The 23,519-nt window shown below is 34.0% G+C and overlaps 1 protein-coding gene across 3 annotated transcripts in view; it reads left to right on the top strand.

Moving 5' to 3' along the window:
- The window catches only part of TDRD3 (tudor domain containing 3), a 201,881-nt gene that overhangs the window by 150,062 nt on the left and 28,300 nt on the right, over positions 1-23,519 (top strand). For 2 of the 3 annotated variants that reach the window (XR_012327696.1, XR_012327697.1), the window contains 3 exons: positions 3,794-4,644; positions 10,847-10,972; positions 13,194-22,115. Coding sequence is in view for 1 of the 3 variants with exons in the window: in XM_019936451.3 (XP_019792010.2) it covers positions 3,794-4,644; positions 10,847-10,972 (977 nt within the window). In the remaining 2 variants the exon portion in view is untranslated. The remainder of the gene's footprint in view (positions 1-3,793; positions 4,645-10,846; positions 10,973-13,193; positions 22,116-23,519) is intronic. The other variant, XM_019936451.3, reaches the window with a different exon arrangement.

Genomic DNA, 23,519 nt, shown 5'->3' on the forward strand with positions numbered 1-23,519 from the left:
TACTATGACTTTTTAAAAATAGTATCTAGCCCATAAATGGCCATTCCTTTGGTTTTGCCAAAGAGCTTTTGTGATTTCTGCATTGCACCAGAAATGAACAAATGTAGGTGATAAAATTGTAGTTAACATGTTGGTTACATTCTGTTTTGTTCCTATGAGCAGGCAGGTTGGCATAATGAGAAAATCGTGGGCTTTTGCTTCAGTTAGATTTGAGTTAAGCTCTGGCTTCAACATTTTCTAGCTGTTAGCCTTGCTTTCTGTTAATTCACTTGTAAAATGGGGATAATAATATTGCCCTTCAGCGTGGTTGGGAGAATTATATGAAGTAATGTAGTCAAAAGACCTTAAAGTAGAGTCAGGTACGTAGTAAACTCTTAATTAAGTCATTTCTTCAGGTAGGTGTCTCAGAATAAAATGAAGAGTCATCCTGGGAAACAAAATATACCTGTTTTTTTACTATTAAAAGCAGGTACAACTGTGACTGGAGAATGAATACTCTGCAAAGAAGTATTAATATTTTAAGATACCTGATTAAGCATATTCTTATGTACAAACCCAAATAATTTGTGACAATTAGTAAATTCGTTCTTAATGATCCTTGCATTTCAAATCATAGGGCTGTAAAACATTGTAATCAATTATCTTGTAAAGATGAATTTTGAAACTCATGATCTGGTCTAATAGGAACATTTTATTACAAGGCAAATGAAACTCATGTAGTAGTCTTTGATTAATTTTATCATATGGACTTGTATCACTTTAATTTTTTAGATGTTTTCACAGTTTTATCTATTTTGTGATGAATTTTTCTGTCATTTTTTTGCTAATTTTCTTTTTTTTTTGCCTCCTATTTAATATTAAATGTTACCAATTTCCATTTATGCTTTTGTTTTGTTTCATCTTTCCCCTTCAGGTCATTAAAAAAAAGAAAAAAATAGTGATGCATTTTATTCTCCTTCCTATACAGAAGAGTGTCTCAGTATATTCCTATTAGAGTGACTGTAGACCTGGCCCCTGGTGCCAATTAGTATTTTGGTGGCTTGGGATAATCATGCCTCCTCACGAAAGGTGGCAGAGAGCCACTAGATTCAGAATTGAATGATGCAGAGTTGAGGAGCTTTCTATTTGACTTTTGGGCTATTTCTTAATTTATTTAAAATCACCATTCCAGAATTTAGTGATTGAGCATATTTTTTTATTTATTTAATAGATTAGTTCAGTTTCAAAATATTTACTTTATATCTGACATCATTACTTAACTACGTAAGATAAAAGGTATTAGGTTTAAGGAAATCCAAGAATGATGAAACCTTTAAGGACCTTCCTTGGCTTACTGTTATTTTATTTTGGAATTAAATGGATGTATATGAAAACTATGTGTTTTTTGTGTGTTTTTTTGCGGTACGCGGGCCTCTCACTGTCGTGGCCTCTCCCGTTGTGGAGCACAGGCTCAGTGGCCATGGCTCACAGGCCCAGCTGCTCCGTGGCATGTGGGATCTTCCCAGACCGGGGCATGAACCCGTGTCCCCTGTATTGGCAGGCGGACTCTCAACCACTGTGCCACGAGGGAAGCCCGAAAACTATGTTCTTTTAAAAGCACAATTTTATCTTCTGCCTCATCGAGTTTATTTTTTTTAAGGTGTTCTTATTTAAAAAGCAGTTTCCTTTATAGATTCTTCTCTCACTATATTGCCTCAGCATAATAATACAAATGAATTATATTCTTTAGTAGTAAAATTAATTGTTTTATTCTGTAATCTAATGTACATCTTCAGTTAAAATAGATTAGGAAATCTTTACCTTTTTTCTTCTTTTAGAAGAACTGAAATCAAATTCTCCCATACCTACCAAGCCTAATTGAAGCCTTCATTCCGTATATATAGTTATTCAACTGCCATTTGTAGTCCAGGATACTCAGTTACTCTCATGATGACTTAAGTTATTTGTATTTCCTGATCATCATAGATTTTGGTGTTCCTAACTGGAATAATTTTGAAAAATTGATCCCTAAACAGATCTAAAAAGCTTACTCCCCGAATATCTATTCAAACCTTGTCAGGAAATAAAATACCTTCATATTTGATTTATTTTGGAAGCTGAAAAATTTCTTCAATTCAATATATAAAGGACTTTACCTCTCTCTATTAAATAAACCCCACAATACCTGCATGTTACGACTACTGTGGGGACTATTGATAATGTGTATAAAGTGCTAGTGTGGGGTACCTAATACATAGCAGATTGTCAGCAAGAGACGGCTGCTGCCTTTATTCTCTAATAATGACTGGAACAAATGCCAAAACATGCTTTCTGCTGAAAATGCTCATTTGTGTCCACTTTTCTTCTCTCTAAAGAAAAAATTAATATTGACTACAGTGATTTAAAAATAAGATATTTGTGTTATATTTATAAAGCCCATCTTGGGAAAAAGTGATTTTGTAAAAATGTCTCTGTAGATGGTCTTGGCTATTATTTGAGATCTTGCATATTTGAAAAATTTTTATTCTTTGTCACAATTAATGGGTGGTTTGGCTGAATATAGAATTGTACTTAGAAAATAATTTTCCTTTAATTTCAAAGACATTTAAAGTCTGTTAGATTGCTTTCTAGCTTCCAGTGGTTCCATTGAGAAGTTTCTTTTCATTTTGAGCCTTGATCTTTAGTCTTGACTTGCTTTGTCATTCAGGAACTTTTAAAAGTCTTCTCTTTATTCCTATTGATCTAAACATTTTATCTGGTACCTTTTTTCCTCCAGTGGGTGTTTGGAAATGTATGGAGACAGTTTGAGTAGTCAAGGTGACTAGGAATCCTGAGGGAGAATGCTTTAGGATTTAGTATCTGAAGGTCAAAGAAGTTAATTTTCTTGCAAATACAGGAAACATTCTCACCCAGAATGTCAATAGTGCCCCTGTTAAGAAGTATTGTGACCGTGGGGAAATGTAAGATTAATCCTGATCTGCATATTGATTATAGTGTATGACAAGAGAAACAAAATGTGTACACTAAAGACCAATATGATTGGTAATAGTGTTATAGACATGCTGTGTGAAACAATGGAGGAAGAAAGAGTAAGTGACACAGTACAAACTGAAGTAGAATAAAAATCATTATGTGAAATATAACCATCAGATTATGAGTATATATTTACCATGTTACTGATTTTGATTTCTAGTTGGACATTATCTGCACTATTTTGCTTAATCATATCTTTGACACTTTTTTCTATATTTCCAAGTAGTACCTGTTCTTAATTACTTTGATAGGTCTATAGTAAATATCTAATTGTAATCCAAACACTTGGCAATTCCAGATCCAGAAAGATTTGAGAAATATTTTTTTTTGCAAAGACTAGAACTTGACTGACAATGATAGCTATACATTTTAAATGGGACTGGGATTCAGAAAGGACTTGAGCAAGGGTTGTTCTTGTACAGTTTTATAGCAGCTTCTGTGTTATCAGGTTGCAGTTCTATTTCATTACTGGCTTGGGAAATGAATTACCAGAATAGCATATATAGATTGGCTATGTTATAACAGTGCAAATATTCAGTGACAAAGACAACTTGTTTTTGAATTATCCACCATTTATTCATGGTTCATATCATTGCTTTACTTCACTAATGTGGCTAACCAGGCAAACTGTACATTAGAAATACAGGACTCTAACAAAGTAAAGAGGGATTAAGATAATAGGTGGGAAGATAGTGGAAGATGTCAAAATAGTAGTTTGATAATTAAGTATTAATACAGAGTCTTCATTTTAATATGCATATGATATACTTTTACTTTTCAGAACCTAAATCACAGCCACAGCAGCTTCATCAAGGACAACACAGATTGTCAAATACTGAGCAAAATGGAGTAAAAGATAATAATCAACCAAGATATCTTCCTCGAAATGATACCAGACAGCCAAGGAATGAAAAACCTCCTCGTTTTCAAAGAGACATCCAAAATTCAAAGTCAGTTTTAGAAGGCAGTGGATTACCTAGAAACAGAGGTTCTGAAAGACCAAGTACCTCTTCAGGATCTGAAGTATGGGCTGAAGAGAGAATCAAGTGTGATAGACCATATTCTAGATATGATAGAACTAAAGATACTTCATACCCTTTAAGTTCCCAGCACAATGATGCTGCATTTAAAAAAAGGGATAACTCTATGCAAAGCAAATCAGGAAAAGTTCCATCCTATGCAGAGGCAAAAGAAAATCCACTTCCTCAAGAATCCATAGATTATAATAATCAAAAACGTGGGAAAAGAGAAAGCCAAACAGCAAATCCTGATCATTTTTATGATAGGAAATCACGAACAATAAATAATGAAGCTTTTAGTGGTGTAAAAATTGAAAAACATTTTAATGTAAATGCTGATTACCAGAATCCTGTCCGAACAAATAGTTTCACTGGTGTTCCAAATGGAGAGACAGAAATGCCACTGAAGGGAAGGCGAGTAGGACCTATTAAGCCAGCAGGACCCATCACAGCTACACCCTATGATGATAAAATATTTTACAATAGTGGTCCCAAAAGAAGATCTGGGCCAATTAAACCAGAAAAAGTACTTGAATCATCTATTCCTATGGAGTATGCAAAACTGTGGAAACCTGGAGATGAATGTTTAGCACTTTATTGGGAAGACAACAAGGTATGCATGTTATAAAATTATTAAATACTAATAGTACTGAATGTAACAGGCTAGTGAGACCATAGAAAGCCATTACTTTGGGACTGAGTTGTGTTCTATGATTGTACTAGTTTGTAAAGTCTTTGAATAGATGTATACATATATAACTTATCAAAGGGAAAACAAAATATTTAATATTTTTTATGGAGGCTTAGGAGTCCCATAGGATTTGGTTATGTTAGGTTTGATTTTCACCCGCATATCAGAAAAGTATTGTAAAAGTGATTAAGTGAAGTTGATGAGTTACTTCAGTTATCATCAACTGAACTATTAATATTTTCTTTCTAGTAAAATTATACTGATTCACAAGGGAGAAAATCAGTTGAATGACACAAATTCTGCAGATTTCATTTAATTTAAAGATAAATACACAGTCAGCCTACTTTAAAAAAATTAAGAGCAGGAAGGTTAATTATTTAGCTAATAATAAATAATCTAAGAAACAAATCATTTAAACAATCTTCAGTTCTACATTATATTCTGGCTAAAAGGGAAAGAGGGAAATCGTGAAAAAAAAAAAAAAAGAAGATGAGGTTGAGAAGGAATACAGCGCATCAGATAAAAGAGCCTGGCTGAGAGAGAGAGGACCAACACAGTGCAAACAGGAAGGGGAAGAGGACAGAGGGACCCTCAGAGAGAAGGGCCTTTGTACGTGTTTCCCCTTCTGCCCAACATGCTCTTCCACCAACTACTCTTCTGATCCTTGAGGACTTGGCTCAGATACTTTCTAGAAGAAGCCCTTCTTTTCTGCCCCCTCATCCCTTCTACATTATTGTCTTTCTCAATCAGTGCCTTGTTCACTTTCTAAAACTTATAACAGTTTGTAAGTATTTTTGGTTTTGGTTCCTGCATTGATAACTCTTTCCCCTACCATGATTTTAAGTTCCTTGAAGGCAGGACCATGTATCTCTAGTTTTTCCTCTATTGCCCTGTTCCTCTCATAGTGTAGGGATTTCATAATTATTTGTTGACTTTGTTAACTAGTTCATTCTCAAGGGGGCACTTACACAGGAAAAAAGTCGAGTAGTTAGGGGACTGGAGATATTAGCAAGGTAATAAAAACAGAGGTGAGTTATAGTGTGAGGGACCTAGGTGGATGTGAGGATCAAGTCAAAACATATTTGAAATAAATATTTCATATGTAGAGTAGTTTCAGTTGATAAGGGTGTGCCTGTGTGTGGCTAAAAGGAGTGGTGGAAGTAAAGTTAACTGAAAATTTCAAGGAACTGAAATTCAGGCTAGGAAGTGTGGTTGGATCTTTTAAAAGATGCTGTAGGGCTTGGGATCAGGAGGTGTTATCTAATGATAGCAGCAAGGAGGGGTCCAGGTACAACTAGATGGCATAGTCTTTTAAGGTTTTGGTATGAATGTGAGATAACATTTGTCTAGAAGCAGCATCTCTACTGTCAAGTTTTTATTCAAGGCTAAAAGCAGAGGAGGAGACAGCACTAGCTGTGTCTTTTCTTTTTTTCAAGAAAAGCAAAAGCCTTCCCAGAAATACCAACAGACAAATTTCATTGGTTGGAACTGTTTCACTTGGCTTCTCCTTGGCTATTAGGGAGACTTGGAAAGCAAGTACAGGCGTTCTTCACTATCTAGACTCTTACTCTTGCAGCTGAGACCACTCACTTTCCAAAATACAACAACTGTTTGATTTGGCTAGTGAGGGGTTACTTATGCTTAACTGTTTCTCCATTATGGTAGAGGCAAGAAGTAGTTGGAAATCAGTGTTAGTTTATAGAACTAACATTGTCTACCTTAGAGGGAGGGTTCACTTCTGTCAGATGCTTCTGTGAAAGGTTAAGATGAGGATGGAAATTTTAGTTTGCATTGGACAGTGTGGAGTTGATGGTGACCTTGACGAGCAGAGGAAGTAAATGATTAATAATTAATCATTAATAATGTTTGAAAGGCTTGGTAAAAGACTCAGGCTTTCCATTGAAATCCCATAAGGATTGTGCCCTAGTAGTAAGTGCAAAATACAAACAAGCCAGTACAATGCCTAAAATCAGCCCTTTACATGACTAAGGATATCTCCTTGTACTCTATCTGCCTGCCCCCCAAAATATGATCCTCTTTTGGGGAAAAGTAACATTTTCTATACAGATCCTCTTCATAGTATTTCATCTACAATGTCTGGCATCCTATAAAAAATTATGAGGCATGGTTAAAAGTACAAAGAGAGAGAGAGAGAGAATATGAAAGACCAGAAACAAATAAAGCAACAGAGAATAACAGACCTAAGATATTTAGATATTACACTTAGACAAGTTCTTCAACAAATATTGAGTATTCAACAGACCATAATTGAGTAGCTGCTAAGCGTTAGGTGCTTGGGATATATCAGATAGTTTTGTCTGTGCTGTTACCCAAATGCCTTCAAATACCTGATGAGATTGTTATTAAAGCTTTACTTTCAATTGTAATTTTCTCAGAAAATCAATGATACTGAATTCATCTATTGCCTCTACTGAATATATTCAAAATAATGTCATATAGCTTCTGAAAGATAGTGCCTAATATTTCCCAAAATGTTTTGAGCTTTTAGGGTATTCTTAGAATAATTGGATGATCGTCTAAGATGACTACTTTGAATTTACGTGGATGTATACATTCAGTTTAGAGTGAAGGACTGTAAGCTCTGTATAGATGCACCTTTAAGCAAATAAGATAAATATTCACTCTCTGAAAGAGATGGCATTAGTTATCTTCTGAAACCACCTAATTTAAGAGATAACTTCTAAGTGTTTTTTCAAGAATAGGCAACTTTCCAATTTTCTAGCCAGAGACTAAGGTAAAGATTTAAGGAAAGCATTGCCTATAACTGTCATTAAGAAAGCATAATCTTAATTGCATTGTAATGATGTTCTGGAAATAATCAGTTAGTATCATTTAAAATATTCCTCATGATATCTTGCCTTCTCTCAAGCTTTACTTCCATAGAAGGATTTGAGCATTTGGGACAATGCTTTTTCTCCCTGTATGTCTGCCATAACTAGTTCAGCTCTTTCAACTGGGGTATTGTAACAGCCTCCAAATTGGTCTCCTTGCCTTAAATCTTATTCCTCTTAAACTTGTCACTGAAACTGCCAACACTGTGATCTTGGTCTTAGAGCATATGTCATTCTTCCTAGTTAAAATCTTTCACTTGTAGCCTCTAGCATGCATATAGAGCCTCTATCAGCTGGTCCTTACCTTCTTGTCCTGTTGGTTGACCCATCATGCCATAGTTAATTTAAAACTGCTTGTTGTTTCCTATACTTTTCTTCATGTTTCATGTCTCTGTAACTTTCCCTGGAACACCCTCCTCAGTTCTTAACTTGGCTAAATACTCTTCATCCTTGAAGACCGTATCCATTGTCATCTGCCCCAGGAAGCTTTTCCTGAACTCCTCAGCTTTATTAAGTGCCATATCACTACACCTTTATTGCAGTACTTTCCACATTATATAGAATTCATTTTTCACATGTAGTTCCTGAAAGGATGCCAAGTTATTTGTTTTCCTAGGATGTATTATGACTGGCTGTCATTGTTGAACTTACCTGTTGAACTTACCTGAACTGACATTAATTATCTAAGAAGCTTACACCTGAAGCATGGGTCCAGAAATACAGCAGTTTACAGAACACAGAAGCGTAAGGCTAAGAAATAAAGGAGGAAGGGAGAGATGTGAATGTATATTAAGAACTCTAAGATAAGGAAAATTCTAGCATGGTATCTCGAAATTTGCTAGCATCCAGATCTGGAAAGGAAAATATGATGGATTAACTTAATAACTTTTGTAGTATGAAGTATACTAGTTAATCAGTGAAAACAGGGACTTCCCTGGCGGTCCAGTGGTTAAGACTTTGCCTTCAAATGCAAGGGGTGAGGGTTTGATCCTTGGTCGGGGAGCTAAGATCCCACATGCCTTGGGGCCATAAAACCAAAAAATATAAAACAGAAGCAATATTGTAACACATTCAATAAAGACTTAAAAAAAGGCATCACTTATTTAAAAAAAAAACTCAGTGAAAGCAGGTTCTTTCCTGATATACCCAGAGTAACTGCTATTTTAGAAGATTAAGAATAAGAATTTTTTGTTGTGTTTAGTATTTTTTGATTCTGGTGAGCCTATTAGTGTTACTGAACTCAGGCTTTTCTGTTCATAGCTTGAAAGCCAAATCTCGAGAGACAAGTGTTGAGTAAAAGGAAAGATGGCTTTATTGAGGAAGCTGGCAGTCCTGGGAAGAAGATGGACTTGTGTCCCAAAAAACTAACTCCCCATTGCTCATCAGGGGGCAAGAGCTTTTAAAGTGGACTTTCAGGGATGTACGTGTGGAGGGAGGGGTTGGTGGATGGGGAGCTACATGCAGAACAGTAGTCAGCTCCAGCAATCATCTTGAAATTGGTCATGCAGTGACCTGATCAGCATCATATGATTGTTTTAAGTACAAGTAATCTTCAACTCCAGCGTCGGTGTGTTCCCATTTTCTTGAGGCCAGTTCTTGGAATTGTGTAAGATGGAACAGCTTATGTCATGGCTAGTCATCATGTGGTTAATTTTTTTTTATTTTGCGGTACGCGGGCCTCTCACTGTTGTGGCCTCTCCCGTTGCGGAGCACAGGCTCCGGACGCGCAGGCTCAGCGGCCATGGCTTACGGGCCCAACCGCTCCGCGGCATGTGGGATCTTCCTGGACCGGGGCACGAACCCGCATCCCCTGCATCAGCAGGCGGACTCTCAACCACTGCGCCACCAGGGAAGCCCGTGGTTAACTTTTTCTACCTGGTGGGGGTTTCAGTATCTGCAAAACAGCTCAAAGGATACAGCTCAGAATATTTATCTATAGCCCTGGAGGAGAAACTAAAGGTCCTTGACTTTGCTTAATGGCTAAACTATCAATATTATTTTTTTGTCTTGCTTGACTGTTTTCCTTTGTTTCTGCATTTTCTCACTTCTCTGATTAAATTTATTCTTTGGCTAAAGTTTTTCTACAGACAAGGGGCAGGTGGAGGACATGGAGGGAGAGGGGTGTTTGTCCTGGGAAGGTCCTATAGGGTCCTGTTATATTAAGGGTTACTGTTCGAGTGTTATATTAGAGCATCCAACTGCCCTAGTTTGAAGAAAACATTTCTTAAGAGTAAATAAGAGTTTTATGAGTTTTTCGTTTCCATATCATATTCACTAAGCAACGTTCAGATGTATAATTTGAGTCCTGAATGGGTTGACCTATAGTGGAGGGAATACTCCAATCAGTTGACCTACTCCCAGTTACCTCAACAGATAAATTTAAAAATTGTAGTTGTTACGTAAATTCAGTTCCTAGTGAGTTTGTTAATGTGTGTTGCTTCCAAGAGCCAAGGAACACTGGGTAAACAGATGAAATAAAAGTGTCCGGTCTTACAATGTCTCAAATCCTATAAATCCTGGGTATAAGTAATGTGCTTACTTTTTACCTGAAAACCCTCCTTCACCACAGCTGCCTGTATGACTGCAACAATGAGCCTTTTTCTTTGTTTTGTTTTTTTTTTGTCATGTATTTCTGTTTTTTAAATACATTGCTCCATACTTAAATATTCTGATTAGTACATAAGAATCATCTTACCAGTTTTAGTCAAAGGGCTTCAATGGCTAACAACAAAACATAACACTAGTTCTTTTTACACCCATTAGCATGTGAATGTTCTTCTCTATTGACCCTCTTAGTTCTGAAATCTTACTACTGCTCAGTGTACGTATATCAGAACTCACATGGCTGAGAGAATTTCTCTCTTTTTCTTAGCCAATTTATGATTATCCAAAGGTAAGCTTTCTTTCTTAAAAATATTATTCTCTTAAAAATTATTTTCTTTAACATATTGTATATTTTAAAGTTGCTAAGAGTGTAAATCTTAAAAGTTCTCATCATAAGAAAAAAATGTAACTATATGTGGTGATGGATGCTAACTAGACTGATTGTGGTAATCATTTCACAATATATACATATATCAGATCATTATGTTGTCCACTTAAAACTAATACAATGATATATGTCAATTATGTCTCAATAAAAATTGATTTAAAAAATGAGCTTTCAAAAAATACAAATATTGTAACATTTTGAGTATTTACATTTCCATCATGTATCACCCTTTGTAGACAATATTGATTGTCATATTTAAAATTCCTTTTTGTCTCCTCAGTTTTACCGAGCAGAAGTTGAAGCTCTTCATTCTTCAGGTATGACAGCAGTTGTTAAATTCATTGATTATGGAAACTATGAAGAGGTGCTACTAAGCAACATCAGGCCCATTCAGACAGAGGCATGGGTACGTGATCCAAATTCTGTACAAAGGCATAAGCTGTTTTGAAGGAAATACATAGCTCTAAAAGATTAGTCATAGTAATACGAAATTTGCCAGTGGAAAAATATTTTGAATTTGCTTAAAACCAGCTACTCCTAAAGTAAGATTTTAATTTAATAATTACATTGAACTACAGTAAAAATGAATGCATTGCAATTGCTTCTCTTGTATAATGCTTTGTTATATTATGCTTTGGAAATAGGTGCCCTTATTTATATGTTGGCCAAAAATGTGTATATGTTTTTATGGGTTTTTATGCATATTTTGTTCTTTCCGAGTTTGTTACTTTAAATTTGACTAAATTATGTCCAGCAGTTGTCAAATTTAAGTCTCTGTTGGATACATGTATATTCTTTATTATTTTAGTTACATGTAAAATTAAGAAAAACACTTTAAATTATATATGAACTCATACTCCATTTACTACACGTATATTTATATATGTATATGTGCAGATTAAATTTAAATATCTTTGTTTAATAATTATTTGATTAATTTTGTTGCCAAATGTTATGTCAAAGCTGTGATGATTTTGTTGATGTAATTTAGACTGTATTGGCCTCATGGAGTCCATTTTATACAGGACTTATGTGACTTTACATAGATAGATTCTCAGCTACATTTAGGCAAAAACAGGAGGACAAGGCATATTAGAATTTGTTTCATAAAGTTTTTTTCAAATTTTATTTCCTTTCTGTAATTTGTGGATACCTGTTAATAAACTTATCACTAGAAGCCTAATTTGTTGCTGTTTCCCTAAAATGTAAAAATATACTAGAAAACTATATCATCTAGACAGTAGCCTTCATCATTGAAGCATACATTCTCATGAGCTGCTTTTAGTTTAGTTTAGCTTTGGTCTTTCTAGATTTTTCTGTCATGACCTCTGTCACTGCTCCCTCTAGCCTCCCCAAAAAAGATAAATAAAACAACAACAAAAAGCCTAGTAGCAGCAATCATATTTGGGTCCATAGATCTTTATTCTTTACCTTTTTATTCTAGAAAAATGATCATTTTCTAGGTAGCTAATTGTTTCGTATTTTACAGTACAACATTCATACGTTTACGAGATCCTTTCCTTCACTCTCATCCTCTAAAGTTTAGCTGCTTTTTCCCTAAAAGACTGAAATACCATCAATGTCTAATTTATATCTTTTCTTAGAGAAACTTGATGTAACTATATCTTTTGCCCTTTTGATTCCCATGTGATGGCTATTTTTATTCTCTTTTCATTTATTCTCTTTTTCATTAATACATCTTAATGTAGTTTTGATGGTAAAAGTATTTATTGAGTCTTTATTTGTAGAAGTTGAACCCTAGTTTGCTATTCATCATGTGATGCCAGTGTTTTAGGCCATTACAGTCAGAGTCAAAATAAAATTTTTACGTTTAGTGTTTTTTTAGGAGATTTAATAAAAGATTAATTTTATTCCTTTCTCCCTAAAGAAAAATTTAAGTTTCTTTACTTTGTTTCTTCTCTACTTCCTTTTTCTGTTCCAGAGTGGACATAACTTATGAGCACATTTCTCATTCCTCACTGTAGCTTTTCCATTCAGAGGTGTTTGGTACTGAAGTGATCATTTTCTTTCTACAGTCAGTGACTTTTCCTTTTTTCCCCTTAATAGTCCTCGTTGCTTTATTATTGATTTTAGGTCTTTGTAAACGTAGCTGGACAATAAATTTATCACGTGACAGCCCATGTAGTGATTCTGAACCACAGCAGTACTTTCATATCCCTGCCTACTTGTGAATACTCTTCTAGGCTTTATTGTGCTATTTTTTATTTTATTTTTTTTACCTATTTACTCTTTCTGCAGTCAACTTAAAAATCTTTCATAAGATACGTGAAATATTTTTCAGGTAGAAGCAGGATAGTATTACTAAATCTTTTGGAGATTCTGGTATTTCTTTTCTCCTATTTACAAGTAACCAAGTGATTGTTGATGTTTTATGATTTTGCATAAATTAATACAGCAAATATTTTTGGATCATGAACAGTGTTATTGAGGATAAGATCATCCTTTCTTCCTTATCTGTGTGAATAATTGACTTAGTTGTAGAAGCAGCTCCTTCTTGATAAATAGAAGCCACCAGCTTAACGTATCTTAACCCATCTCCTTTTTTTTTTTTTTTTTGCGGTCCGCGACCCTCTCACCGTTGTGGCCTCTCCCGTTGCGGAGCACAGGCTCCGGACACACAGGCTCAGCGGCCATGGCTCACGGGCCCAGCCGCTCCGCGGCATGTGGGATCGTCCCGGACTGGGGCACGAACCCGCGTCCCCCGCATCGGCAGGCGGACTCTCAACCACTGCGCCACCAGCGAAGCCAACGCATCTCCATTTTTAAAAAAATACATATGTGCGCATATACATAAAAAGCCTCTGAAGAAAAACAATCTATGTGGCTGTCAGTACATTTAACATAGAATTAGTGTAGAGTTCTCTTATCCTCTGAGAGTGCTGATGTTGGGGTCTATGAGCACTTTTTCTTTTTGTAACTTGGGAATTGTAACAAGTTTTAAGTTAATCCAAGCAAAACATTCACTATACTAATAAGAAGGTAACTCTAATTGATAAGTCATACTAGAAAAATTAAAGAGCTGCAAAGGTATAGCAAGGTGTTAGAAGCCTTAGCACAATTATTCACTCACGCTATGGACTGTGTAATTTTTAATTTTTTTCAACTCTTGCACTACATATGTACATTACTGTTTTTAATTATGAAATGATTTTGTATATTTTATTAAGGTTTATGTTAGTTATTGGCACAAGATTCTGGAAAACCTCTTTTTTTCCTAAATGTAGCAATGATCATTCATTGAAATTTTTTTAATAGTTTGCAGGAAAAATAACCAAGAAGCCTGCATATAAACCAAAAATCTTTATAGAAATCAGTTGTCTTTATTGTCTCTTAAAGGTGTAAGGATAAATTATTAAATAAAAAGCATGAGATGAGATTCAATGACTAAGTTAATAGTTTCTTATATGGAAAATTAGAATAAAAATCAAGTTAATAGTTTAAATCTAACTGTTAATATTTTTCTCATGAAGTTTAAGAACTAATTGCCTTAAATCAGTCTGTAGACAAATTTCTATTTTCCCCTTCTATCTGGATGTACCTTTTTACTTCCAGAACATACTCAGTGATGATATTTTAGATGGCAAAAATATATGTTCTGATTATGATTAAATACGTTATTTCCTCCAAAATGATCTACTGAACTTTTTCTTATGTTATGTCATACTTGATTTTTTTTTCTAGCTAGATTAAACCTGGATCTTTTAACTATGGTAAAATATTCTGTCTTAATTTTAGTGTCTTTATTATAGTAAACTCTCTCATATATTAATGTGAGATTCACAGCTCATTCTTTTTTTTTTTTTTTTTTTTTGCGGTACACGGGCCTCTCACTGTTGTGGCCTCTCCCGTTGTGGAGCACAGGCTCCGGACACACAGGCTCAGTGGCCATGGCTCATGGGCCCAGCCGCTCCGAGGCATGTGGGATCTTCCCGGACCGGGGCACGAACCCATGTCCCCTGCATCGGCAGGCGGACTCTCAACCACTGCGCCACCAGGGAAGCCCACAGCTCATTCTTAAGTGGATAAATCCTCTTTTTTTTTTAATGTTCTTTGTATATTGCAGGATTTTCCTTATTTTACCAAAGTAAATGAAGCATTATGGAATCTCATATTATTTGTAAAACTATGTAGGGAGAAAACCATAATATTATTTTATATTTCTGACCACTGTATGAGAAAACATTAGGGGCAAAGGAAACCTATTTGTGTTTCCTGCAGGCGCTTTTCAAATTTATTCTTTTTAACTCTAAAACTAATATCAAGAAACCAGTAAAAAGATGCCACAGGCAATTTGGAATTACTGTAAAATACCCTGGCGTTGCTGCTCAGACAAATCTTTTGTGTTTTTAGAGTGTTGTTGCTTCTGAATCACTTTTCTAAACCTGGAAGGACAGTGTCAAGTCCTGATTTCCCAGAATATTTATGACTTGTATGCCACTGAGACTTATATATCCCAAGAAATGTTTTAGAACATGCTGATTTCTAAACTTTCTTTTTAAAGGTTCATAGTATCAGGAAATGATCTTTGTTCAGTTAATGTTCCAACTAGAAAAATTATGATTGTATTGATAATGGTTAGTTCTAAGACCTTAGCATACACATCAACTTGGGCAGTAATTCTGGAAAGTGACAGATGGATTGTTATTGTCTTTTAACCTACCTTAAATGTTTTTCTGTAGCATATTTATTTATTCAACAAATATTCATTGTATGTATGTTAGGTGCTAGGCATTGTTCTGGGTGAGGAATATATGTTAGTACTCAAAACACACAAAAGTCCTGCCCACAAAGTTAGAAGAAAGTTATATTTCCAATTATGTGAAACAAACTTAAATATCTCATGGGAGTGTTCATTCTTACCTCTTGAAGCTTTAAAACAAGATATAAGTGGGAAAAATTTTGTTTACTGATTTTTAATTTAAATAATGTTTAGATCTTTATTTTATTTCACCTTATTTGAAGATAAAATTATTACAGAAGAAGAAAGTGTCATTTAATGAATTTTATCTATTTAAAATTTCCTGTTTATCTACTTGATTTAAAAAGTAAATTTCTTTTTAGATGGGTTTGGGTTTCTTTTAAAAATAATTATAATGTATATCTTTTTCAGTTTTAGCATACTTTAAAAAAAGAACTATCAGTTTCAAGTTTTACTTTTGAAGTAACTTTGTGCAAAATTTATTTTATAATGACATCCTGGGAAGCACATTTGAAAATTACCTTTTCAAATTCAAGTAATGTTCAGAAAAAAACAAAGTATTCTACCACTAATAAAAATATTAAAGAGAAACATATTACCCCCCAAAAAATCCCTAACCTATTTAATGAGGAAGGAGATTGAGAGTTTTGATATGTAAATTAATGACTTAAAATGGATCCTAAATGTATTAGATGTATTAGTAAATTTATTAGTAATGTAAAATGTAAATTTATTAGTAATGTAAATGTATTAGTAATTTTAATGATATAGTAATAAAGTTAGGCTATATCTAGTTTGTATTTGATATCAAAGATCATAATAGATATTAAAAAGAGGACAGTTGTTATAGAAACCATTAACTTCAAAGGGAAATTAGAATTATGTAACAGTGAGGTTCTGCCAATTAGTATCCAGTAAAAAGTGCAGGCACCTATTTGATCATAGTCCAGAAGGTTTTTCATTTCTGATAATAAGTTCTTAAATAATTTAGTGGGTATAATTTACCATACTTAAATTTCTGCACTAAAAGCATAATTTGAGTAAGGTCAGTGAAATACTGAAATACATTTTCTTCCACTATACATATTTTGGGACACTTCCCTTTCTGAGATTGCCTTATAGGCAATGCTCATTTTCTTTTGCAGTGTAAACACAGAGTAAATCAAAAGGAAACTGTACAGCTAGTTCAGCCCCATTTAAGAACGTAATTTTCACCTTATAGGTGATGGAATTTGGGGGATTCCATGTAATATCTTTAAGCTCTGTTTTAATAAAGTTTGGTTGTATTTGATATGCTTTATTTATTTCTTAATCTATCACCCAGCTTTTCACAATTCGCACAGGAGGTTGTGGATTATACAGAAGGACTTTACTAGAGATATGAAACCTTCTGACATAGAGGGAGAGATGATTCATTCATAAATGATGCCATATACATTGATATATCAACTTAAATACTGTTGACATCTACCTCCTGAATCCCAAATTCTGTTTGTGTTGAAACCTAAGAGATTATTATGAAAATGAAACCTAAGAGATTATTATGAAAATCTCGAGATCTAGTTTTGACCGGGCTATATTATTCAAGAAACATTTTATTTCACCATTAAATTAATACTAAGAAAATAGTATGCTATTTTAAGAACCTGTACAAAAGTACTGCTTGAATTTTGCTATCTGATAATTTAATGTATTGTAATCTATTCAAAGGAACTGTATATAAAAATATCTTTAAAAGGTTTCTGGGTAATCTGAGTTTTCCTTTATTGAGCAATGAAAGTACATCATGTTATTATTTCATGTTCCTTTTTATTGAAGGTAAAATAACTCCCAAAGTGAAATAACATGGTAGGGTATTACCTAAGATGTGCTGTCTTTTTGATTTGTTTCTAACTTTAATTACAACTCATAAAACAATTTAAGCCTTATATTATTTAAATATTAAGAATCAAGTTAGCATAACTGTTTGAAAAATCTTTTTTGTGTACATGAATAATACCAGTAGCTATTATGTTAATCTTTTATCTTCTAAGTCTCCCCTTTATTAATAGCAACTTAAAGGATGGACTCCTGGATTATGGTGCTGGCCAATTGAGAAGTAAATTCCGAGATGCTTTAGACTTATGCTAAATGTTGTATAATTTTTATTTTTTCTTCAAAGTAGTCTTAGGAGGCATCCTGGGTATGATCTACAGCTGAAGGGGGCTAGGATTGTCAGATGAACTTATTTTTTCTTTTGACATTTTTTATTTAATAGATGCAAGGTTTGTTCTCTTTCAAGTGTAAATTTTATTTTTTCATTTACTTTACTTACCCGGATTTTTAAAACTGTAATTTCAAACTGCACTGAATTTTACCATTCCTTCACATATGTGTGCAGAAGACTTGCTAATATACTCATTGCACAGGAAATAAAGTAGTAAAATAAATGAATATGAGGAATATTTTTGTTTTGTTTTATTTCTTGTTCCCAAAGATGTTAAAGTATCATATTGGGCATGTGCCTTGACTAGGCACTCATGTCAGTTTTAAAGATTTTTATAAATCTGAAGAGGCATCCTTCTTGAATTAAAAAAAAAAAACAGTGCACACAGTTCTGTTTTAGTTTCTAGTGAATTTCTGAGCCTCTTCCATCTATACCTAAAAAGGCAGAAAAATATGTTGCTTATTGCACCATAGACTTTATTCCCTTTCAGATGGAGCTCCTACAATGCATCTTTCCAATTCTAAAGTCAGTGGTTGTGAACTTTGTTGGTGATAGGCTAAAAGAGGATTTATGATACATATTTGATTGCGTACCATAACGAGTCGTCAGTTGTCCATTTTCTTTTTTAACCTTACATGGTTATTTGTGTTTTTCTGTACTCTTGCTTTTGTCACCTTATTTATTAGTCATCTCTCTGTGTTTTCATTCTATTTCTTAAACATCATTGTATCCTTTTGACTTTGTTTTTTAAACTATTTTCTTTTCACATTTAGTGAGTGGTATCTCTTGATGTATTTATTACCCCTTCCTACTGATCCTAATTTCCTGAACTTTACTGGACCTATGCTGTTTGTTCTAGAATCATGTGCAGTAGGCTTCACTATCACACCTCTAGAAAAAGAGTGGAGTTGATCTGTCTCCTTGTGAGAAACACTCTGGTGTTAATAGCTTTCAGTTCCATTAAACTTGGGAAATACTGGCAAGAGTTTTACACCTTAGTTTCAAATAACTCCCTTAGTAGTGGCCTGTCGTTGGCTGAGAGCTCCATTCAGAAGGGACAGGACGTTCTGCAACAGTGAGTACATTTTATTTGCCTTAAAAAAAACCAAAAAAATCCCATATAGTTTGTTAAGAGTAAACATAATGATGAGGTTCTAGTTAAGTAGCTCAGGCCATCATAAGAATTTAAAAGTTATTATTTTTTTGTACATACTTCTTCATGCCTAGCCCATCTAGCTCAGGGTTAGTTCTGTTTCCTGGTTAAATAAATTTGGAAAATGCTGGGTTAAAAAATTAAGTATGCTTTTTGATTACAGGACTTCTTTGAGCCAGTAACAGATTAATATGTATTTTAAATCTCCAAGAGAGAGACATATATAGTGTTTATTGCTTCACAAACTTATTTGCTCATGGGACCCTTTTTTTTTTTTTTCCTGTATAAAATTTGTTATAGAAAGTCTACAGGAGTACTTTGAAAAACATCATACCTCTTTTCTTTGTAGTTTTCAAATTTCACATTTTTAAAATAGGGTGAAGATTTATCTTCAGAAACACTGTTTTAGATGTTCCAGACTTCTTCTTAATAATATAATATTGTACTTTTATGTTATAAATAGAGACTAAATATATAAAAGGCAATTTTTCCTCAAACATGTTCCATGATTCTTTACCTTTCTATGAATAGAGGACAAAATATACTTCTGAAAATTTATGTCCCTTCTAAGTACTTATGCCATTAGTAGTAGTGTTTTATTACATAAAAATAAATTTGAGATCTTCTTTTACATGTAATTATACACAACTCACTGGTCATTTAATTTAATTTTAACTTAACTCTAATTCTAGAAACATTTATATATTAACTTTTTAAAATTTTCATTCATGAAAACTCCCATTGTAGCTTTTATAATATTGCTGTTTCTTTTCTGTAATTCTTGCCTAATAACCCACATGATCTTTATATGTTTCAGCAGTAAGGCATTGCCATGATTTGTTTGGGTATTGTATTTGTTATTCTCCAATAATCTAGCCTAAAGCAAAATCTGAAATCCTTTTTTTTTGTTAAACTGGCATTGGCTACTGAATCAAAAGAAAGTATCAAAGCAAGTTAATTCCACTGAGTGTGTGGGCATTCTTAAATGAAGAAGAGGACTCCTAAAATACCAAAAATTCTGTTTTGTTTCAGCGTTTGTATTGCTCCTTTACTAATAGGCTAGTGTGTTCTCAAGCCTTTGACTAGTATTATTTCAGTTAATTAAAAGCTTGTTAAAAGCCTCAGAGAAAACAAACTATTAAACTTAACTGCTCTTGGTCTTCTGTTCAAGAGATCAGAAGATCTCTCATTTTCCTTGTAACAGTTATTAAGATGAATTGATAATCTTGGATCTAACTCCAGAGCTCACTTGAGAGATCTAGAGGGGAAAAAATTATTATTTTAAGAAACATATCCTTTCCAGGCACTTATAATTATAAACAAGGGCAGAATGTATGGTTGGATAATAGCTAGTGAAAGTGCAAAGGAACTCTGTTAATAAGCAGTAGGTATATACTATAAGTACCATTTGTTTTAGAGCTTAAGGGGATTTGATTTTAAGTGAGCAGATGAACTGACTTGGTGGCTGAAACAGTGGAAAGAGGTCAGTAATTATTTGTTGAATGATTAATATAGTCCTAATGGTCACCCTTATTACTTCAGACATGAAGCCTGAGTGTAACAGTTTAATATGATAGTTTTTCCACAAGTATTCTGAGTGCTTTTTGTAACAAAGCTACTTTAGAAAATAGATTGGCATATATATGCAAGGGATTAAAAGGATATAAGACAAGTAGAAGATAAATTTCCTTCCTTCCAGAAGCCACGTAATAAATATTAATAAGGCCTCTATCTGGCTGGCATGGTTCCAGTCTGGGAACCATTGTTGGCATGGTTCTTGATTATAATTTTGTTATGCCTGTTAAATGAATGGTATGGTGTGAAGGAAGTAAGTGGGGAAGGCCAAAGTTGACTTTTTAAAACTAGTGTTAACTTTAACAACTTTTTATTGGAATTTTTATTTTGCCTGAAGTGTGCTCATTTTTTCCCCCAGATCATGTGATTGGGAAATTAGGCTCAACCCTCCTGGTCATGCTTACCCAAGAGCTTATTATTCAAAGTAAGATACTAGAAGTCAGTTTCATTCTGTTTCTATATGGTTCAAATTCTAAAATTTTTGGACTTGTTATCTTTTTTAATGTTGGTAGCCATTTTTCATACTATTTAATGAATGATTAAGGAGAATATAATGAGCATTTTATCTTGAAAAGTTTTAAGTAAATAAGGCTTAAAATAATGTGGAGAAAAGTATTCTAGTGTATTTTTTTCCTTATAAAGTGATCAGTTAATATGAATCTTATTAAGAATTCCTGAATTTGACCATCAGTACTCAAACGAATGTTAGACATAATTAGATTTTTAAAATATGGAATTGAAGTCTTAAAGCAAATAGAAAAGGGAGATAGATCAAGAACTTGAGAGTAGTAGTTCAGAAAGCCTCTAAAAGCTTTGGGCACAAATAAAGATATCCCTGGTTGATCTTTTATGTGCCCTGATTAGTGTTAATGCATACTAAGCACTTGGCCTTACTGATAGTAGTTCTCATAAATAGAAAGACTGTTTGAGACTGAGATGTAGTGGAGCTGAGTACAAAATGATCTAGAAATGCTAAAACATTGGTCACATGCCCAGTCCATTTAAATTGTATCCTTGTATTCTTAGGAAATAAGCAAAGCAAAGAAAAATTCTCATTGAATGTGTTTAAAATTAAAATATATAATTCCCTAAGAAAAATTAAGGAATGATACAAGAAACTTGAGACTGAGAACTCTAAATTTTTTTATAGAAAATTACTTATAAAAGGCTACAATAAAAGCATTTTAGATATAATTTAGAAATGAATATAAGATTTAAATTTCAGGAAAATGATATGTACATTTTCCTATTGATTTATTAAAAATACTTAAAATTGGCTACGAAAAGACTGAATATTCCGTTCATTCTAATGATTATAATTGCTTTAATGAAATTAATGACTGAGGGAAGGTATTTAAGATAGGAAAAAAAATGACCACAGAGTAGGTTAAATGTAGATTTGGTATCTTGATTCTTAAGCATTTTTCAAAATAATTTTCATAATGATATATTTTAAAAGGTTTGACTTAAACTGCTAAACAAAAATTTTTTAAACAAACTGCTTTAAGTAATTTCAATTATAAGAACAAGTTTTGCTTTCTGAAATGATAATTGCTATTCTTTGAAGTTCCAATAAATTTCACATAAATGGCAAAAATACTTCTGACATTGTCGACCGCCAGTTGCCATTCTTGCACCTGAGGCTGAGGAACATTTTCAGATTCTGTGTGCTTTATCCTGAAAGAATTTGATGAAAAAGGGTCACTGAGAGAGTGAAATGTCTGCTCTGCTTGGCCTTTGAAAGAAGGGGAGAGGGCAGGGCTAGTCTTGGGCAAATTACTTCCACCTCCCTTTTTGCCCCTGCTTCAGCTCCAGGGGAGCTGGAAATGCACAGAAGGAGTCAGAAGACCTGGGTCGAGTCCTGGCTCTGCCACTTACTACCTATGTGACTTTGGGTAAGTTATTTAATGTCTCTGGGTCTCAGCTTCAGTACAGGGTTGTTGTGAGGATTAAGTAATATGATCAAAGGAAATGTGCTTTGTAAACTCCCAAGGTCTATAGAAATTTAAAATTTTATTATCATAACCTGGCCTTCTTCTTCCCAGTTCTTCCATAGTCTGGTATCCTTGGCTATGCATTTTTAAAGCAGCCCAAAATGACAACTCCTTTTGCTTTTCCCTGTATCCTCTCCATATTGGAACTCTTATTCCTGTCCTCTGCATGCTTCAGACTTAAGTATTCTAAGAATATTAAACCAGACTGGTTAAATTAATCTTCATTGTAGAGTGTGGATTGTGTTGCCCCTTTTTACCCTTCCCACTCTCACCTTTCTTCTTTAATCTTCTCAGAATTGTGCACTTAGAAACGTCGAAAAATCTCCAGTGCATGGAAGTTCACACAGTGTTGGCAGAAGTCCCTTAAATCGTGTTACCCAGATCACTTTTCCATTAGTTAGTAAGGTTGATTGGGTAAATGGGAATATGATTATGTCTCTTGTCCTTTCTTTTTCTTTGTGTGAAAGGAGATGGAAATAGTTCAGAGTTAAAACTTCTTCTGAAATCTCACTGATAAGCTAGATCCTAAGTTGAGGAATAATCATAGAGAGGAGACAAGGGATTTAGTGGCCATTTCTTTGGTCAGCTCTTTGAGTTGTATCTGACTTGGCCTCATCTTTGATTCTCAGTAAACTCTAGCCTACCCTCAGTCAAACTAAATTTATAACACCTGTTGTCCTTCCTGGGTGCTCAGTTGATAGAGCCTGCATGGAGCTAAGGAGGAAAGAGAATTTGCCTTCTGCATCACGTCTGGTTTCAGATCAAGGGATCTTTAAGAGGCCATAATGAGAGCTTGTAGCTCTACTTGATCCAGCCTTCCCACATAATCTGAGAATGCTTGATTCGGCTATGTGTCAATAATAGTAATAATAGCCCCTGATGTTAACTGCTTGCCATTAATGCCTAATTACCATGGAGCACAATAACAGTTACTCATGTCATGATTAGATTAACTTTCTTAAAATTTTTATTTTATTTTATTTTTACAGCCTTGAACCATTGACTTATGCTCAATATGGTTTCTTGCTGAAGTAGCAGTGTCATCTTTCTTAACTAAAAATTAGAAATATTGAACTCTAGTGGCAATCAAATGCAAATTGAAACAATAACAGTGTTAAATGTGTGAATTAATGGGAAAAAATTAAATGATAATGTTCATGCTGGCAAAGATGCAGTGACATGAGTACTTTTATACATTGCTGATGGCAGTGTAAATTGGTGTGATCTTTCTGATTTTTTTCCAAGCCTTAAAAGTGTTCATTCCCTTTAAACTAACAATCCCACAGTTGTTAATCTCTGCTAGTG

This window comes from Tursiops truncatus, chromosome 18 (assembly GCF_011762595.2).
Source record: "Tursiops truncatus isolate mTurTru1 chromosome 18, mTurTru1.mat.Y, whole genome shotgun sequence".
Classification (NCBI taxonomy): Eukaryota; Metazoa; Chordata; class Mammalia; order Artiodactyla; family Delphinidae; genus Tursiops; species Tursiops truncatus.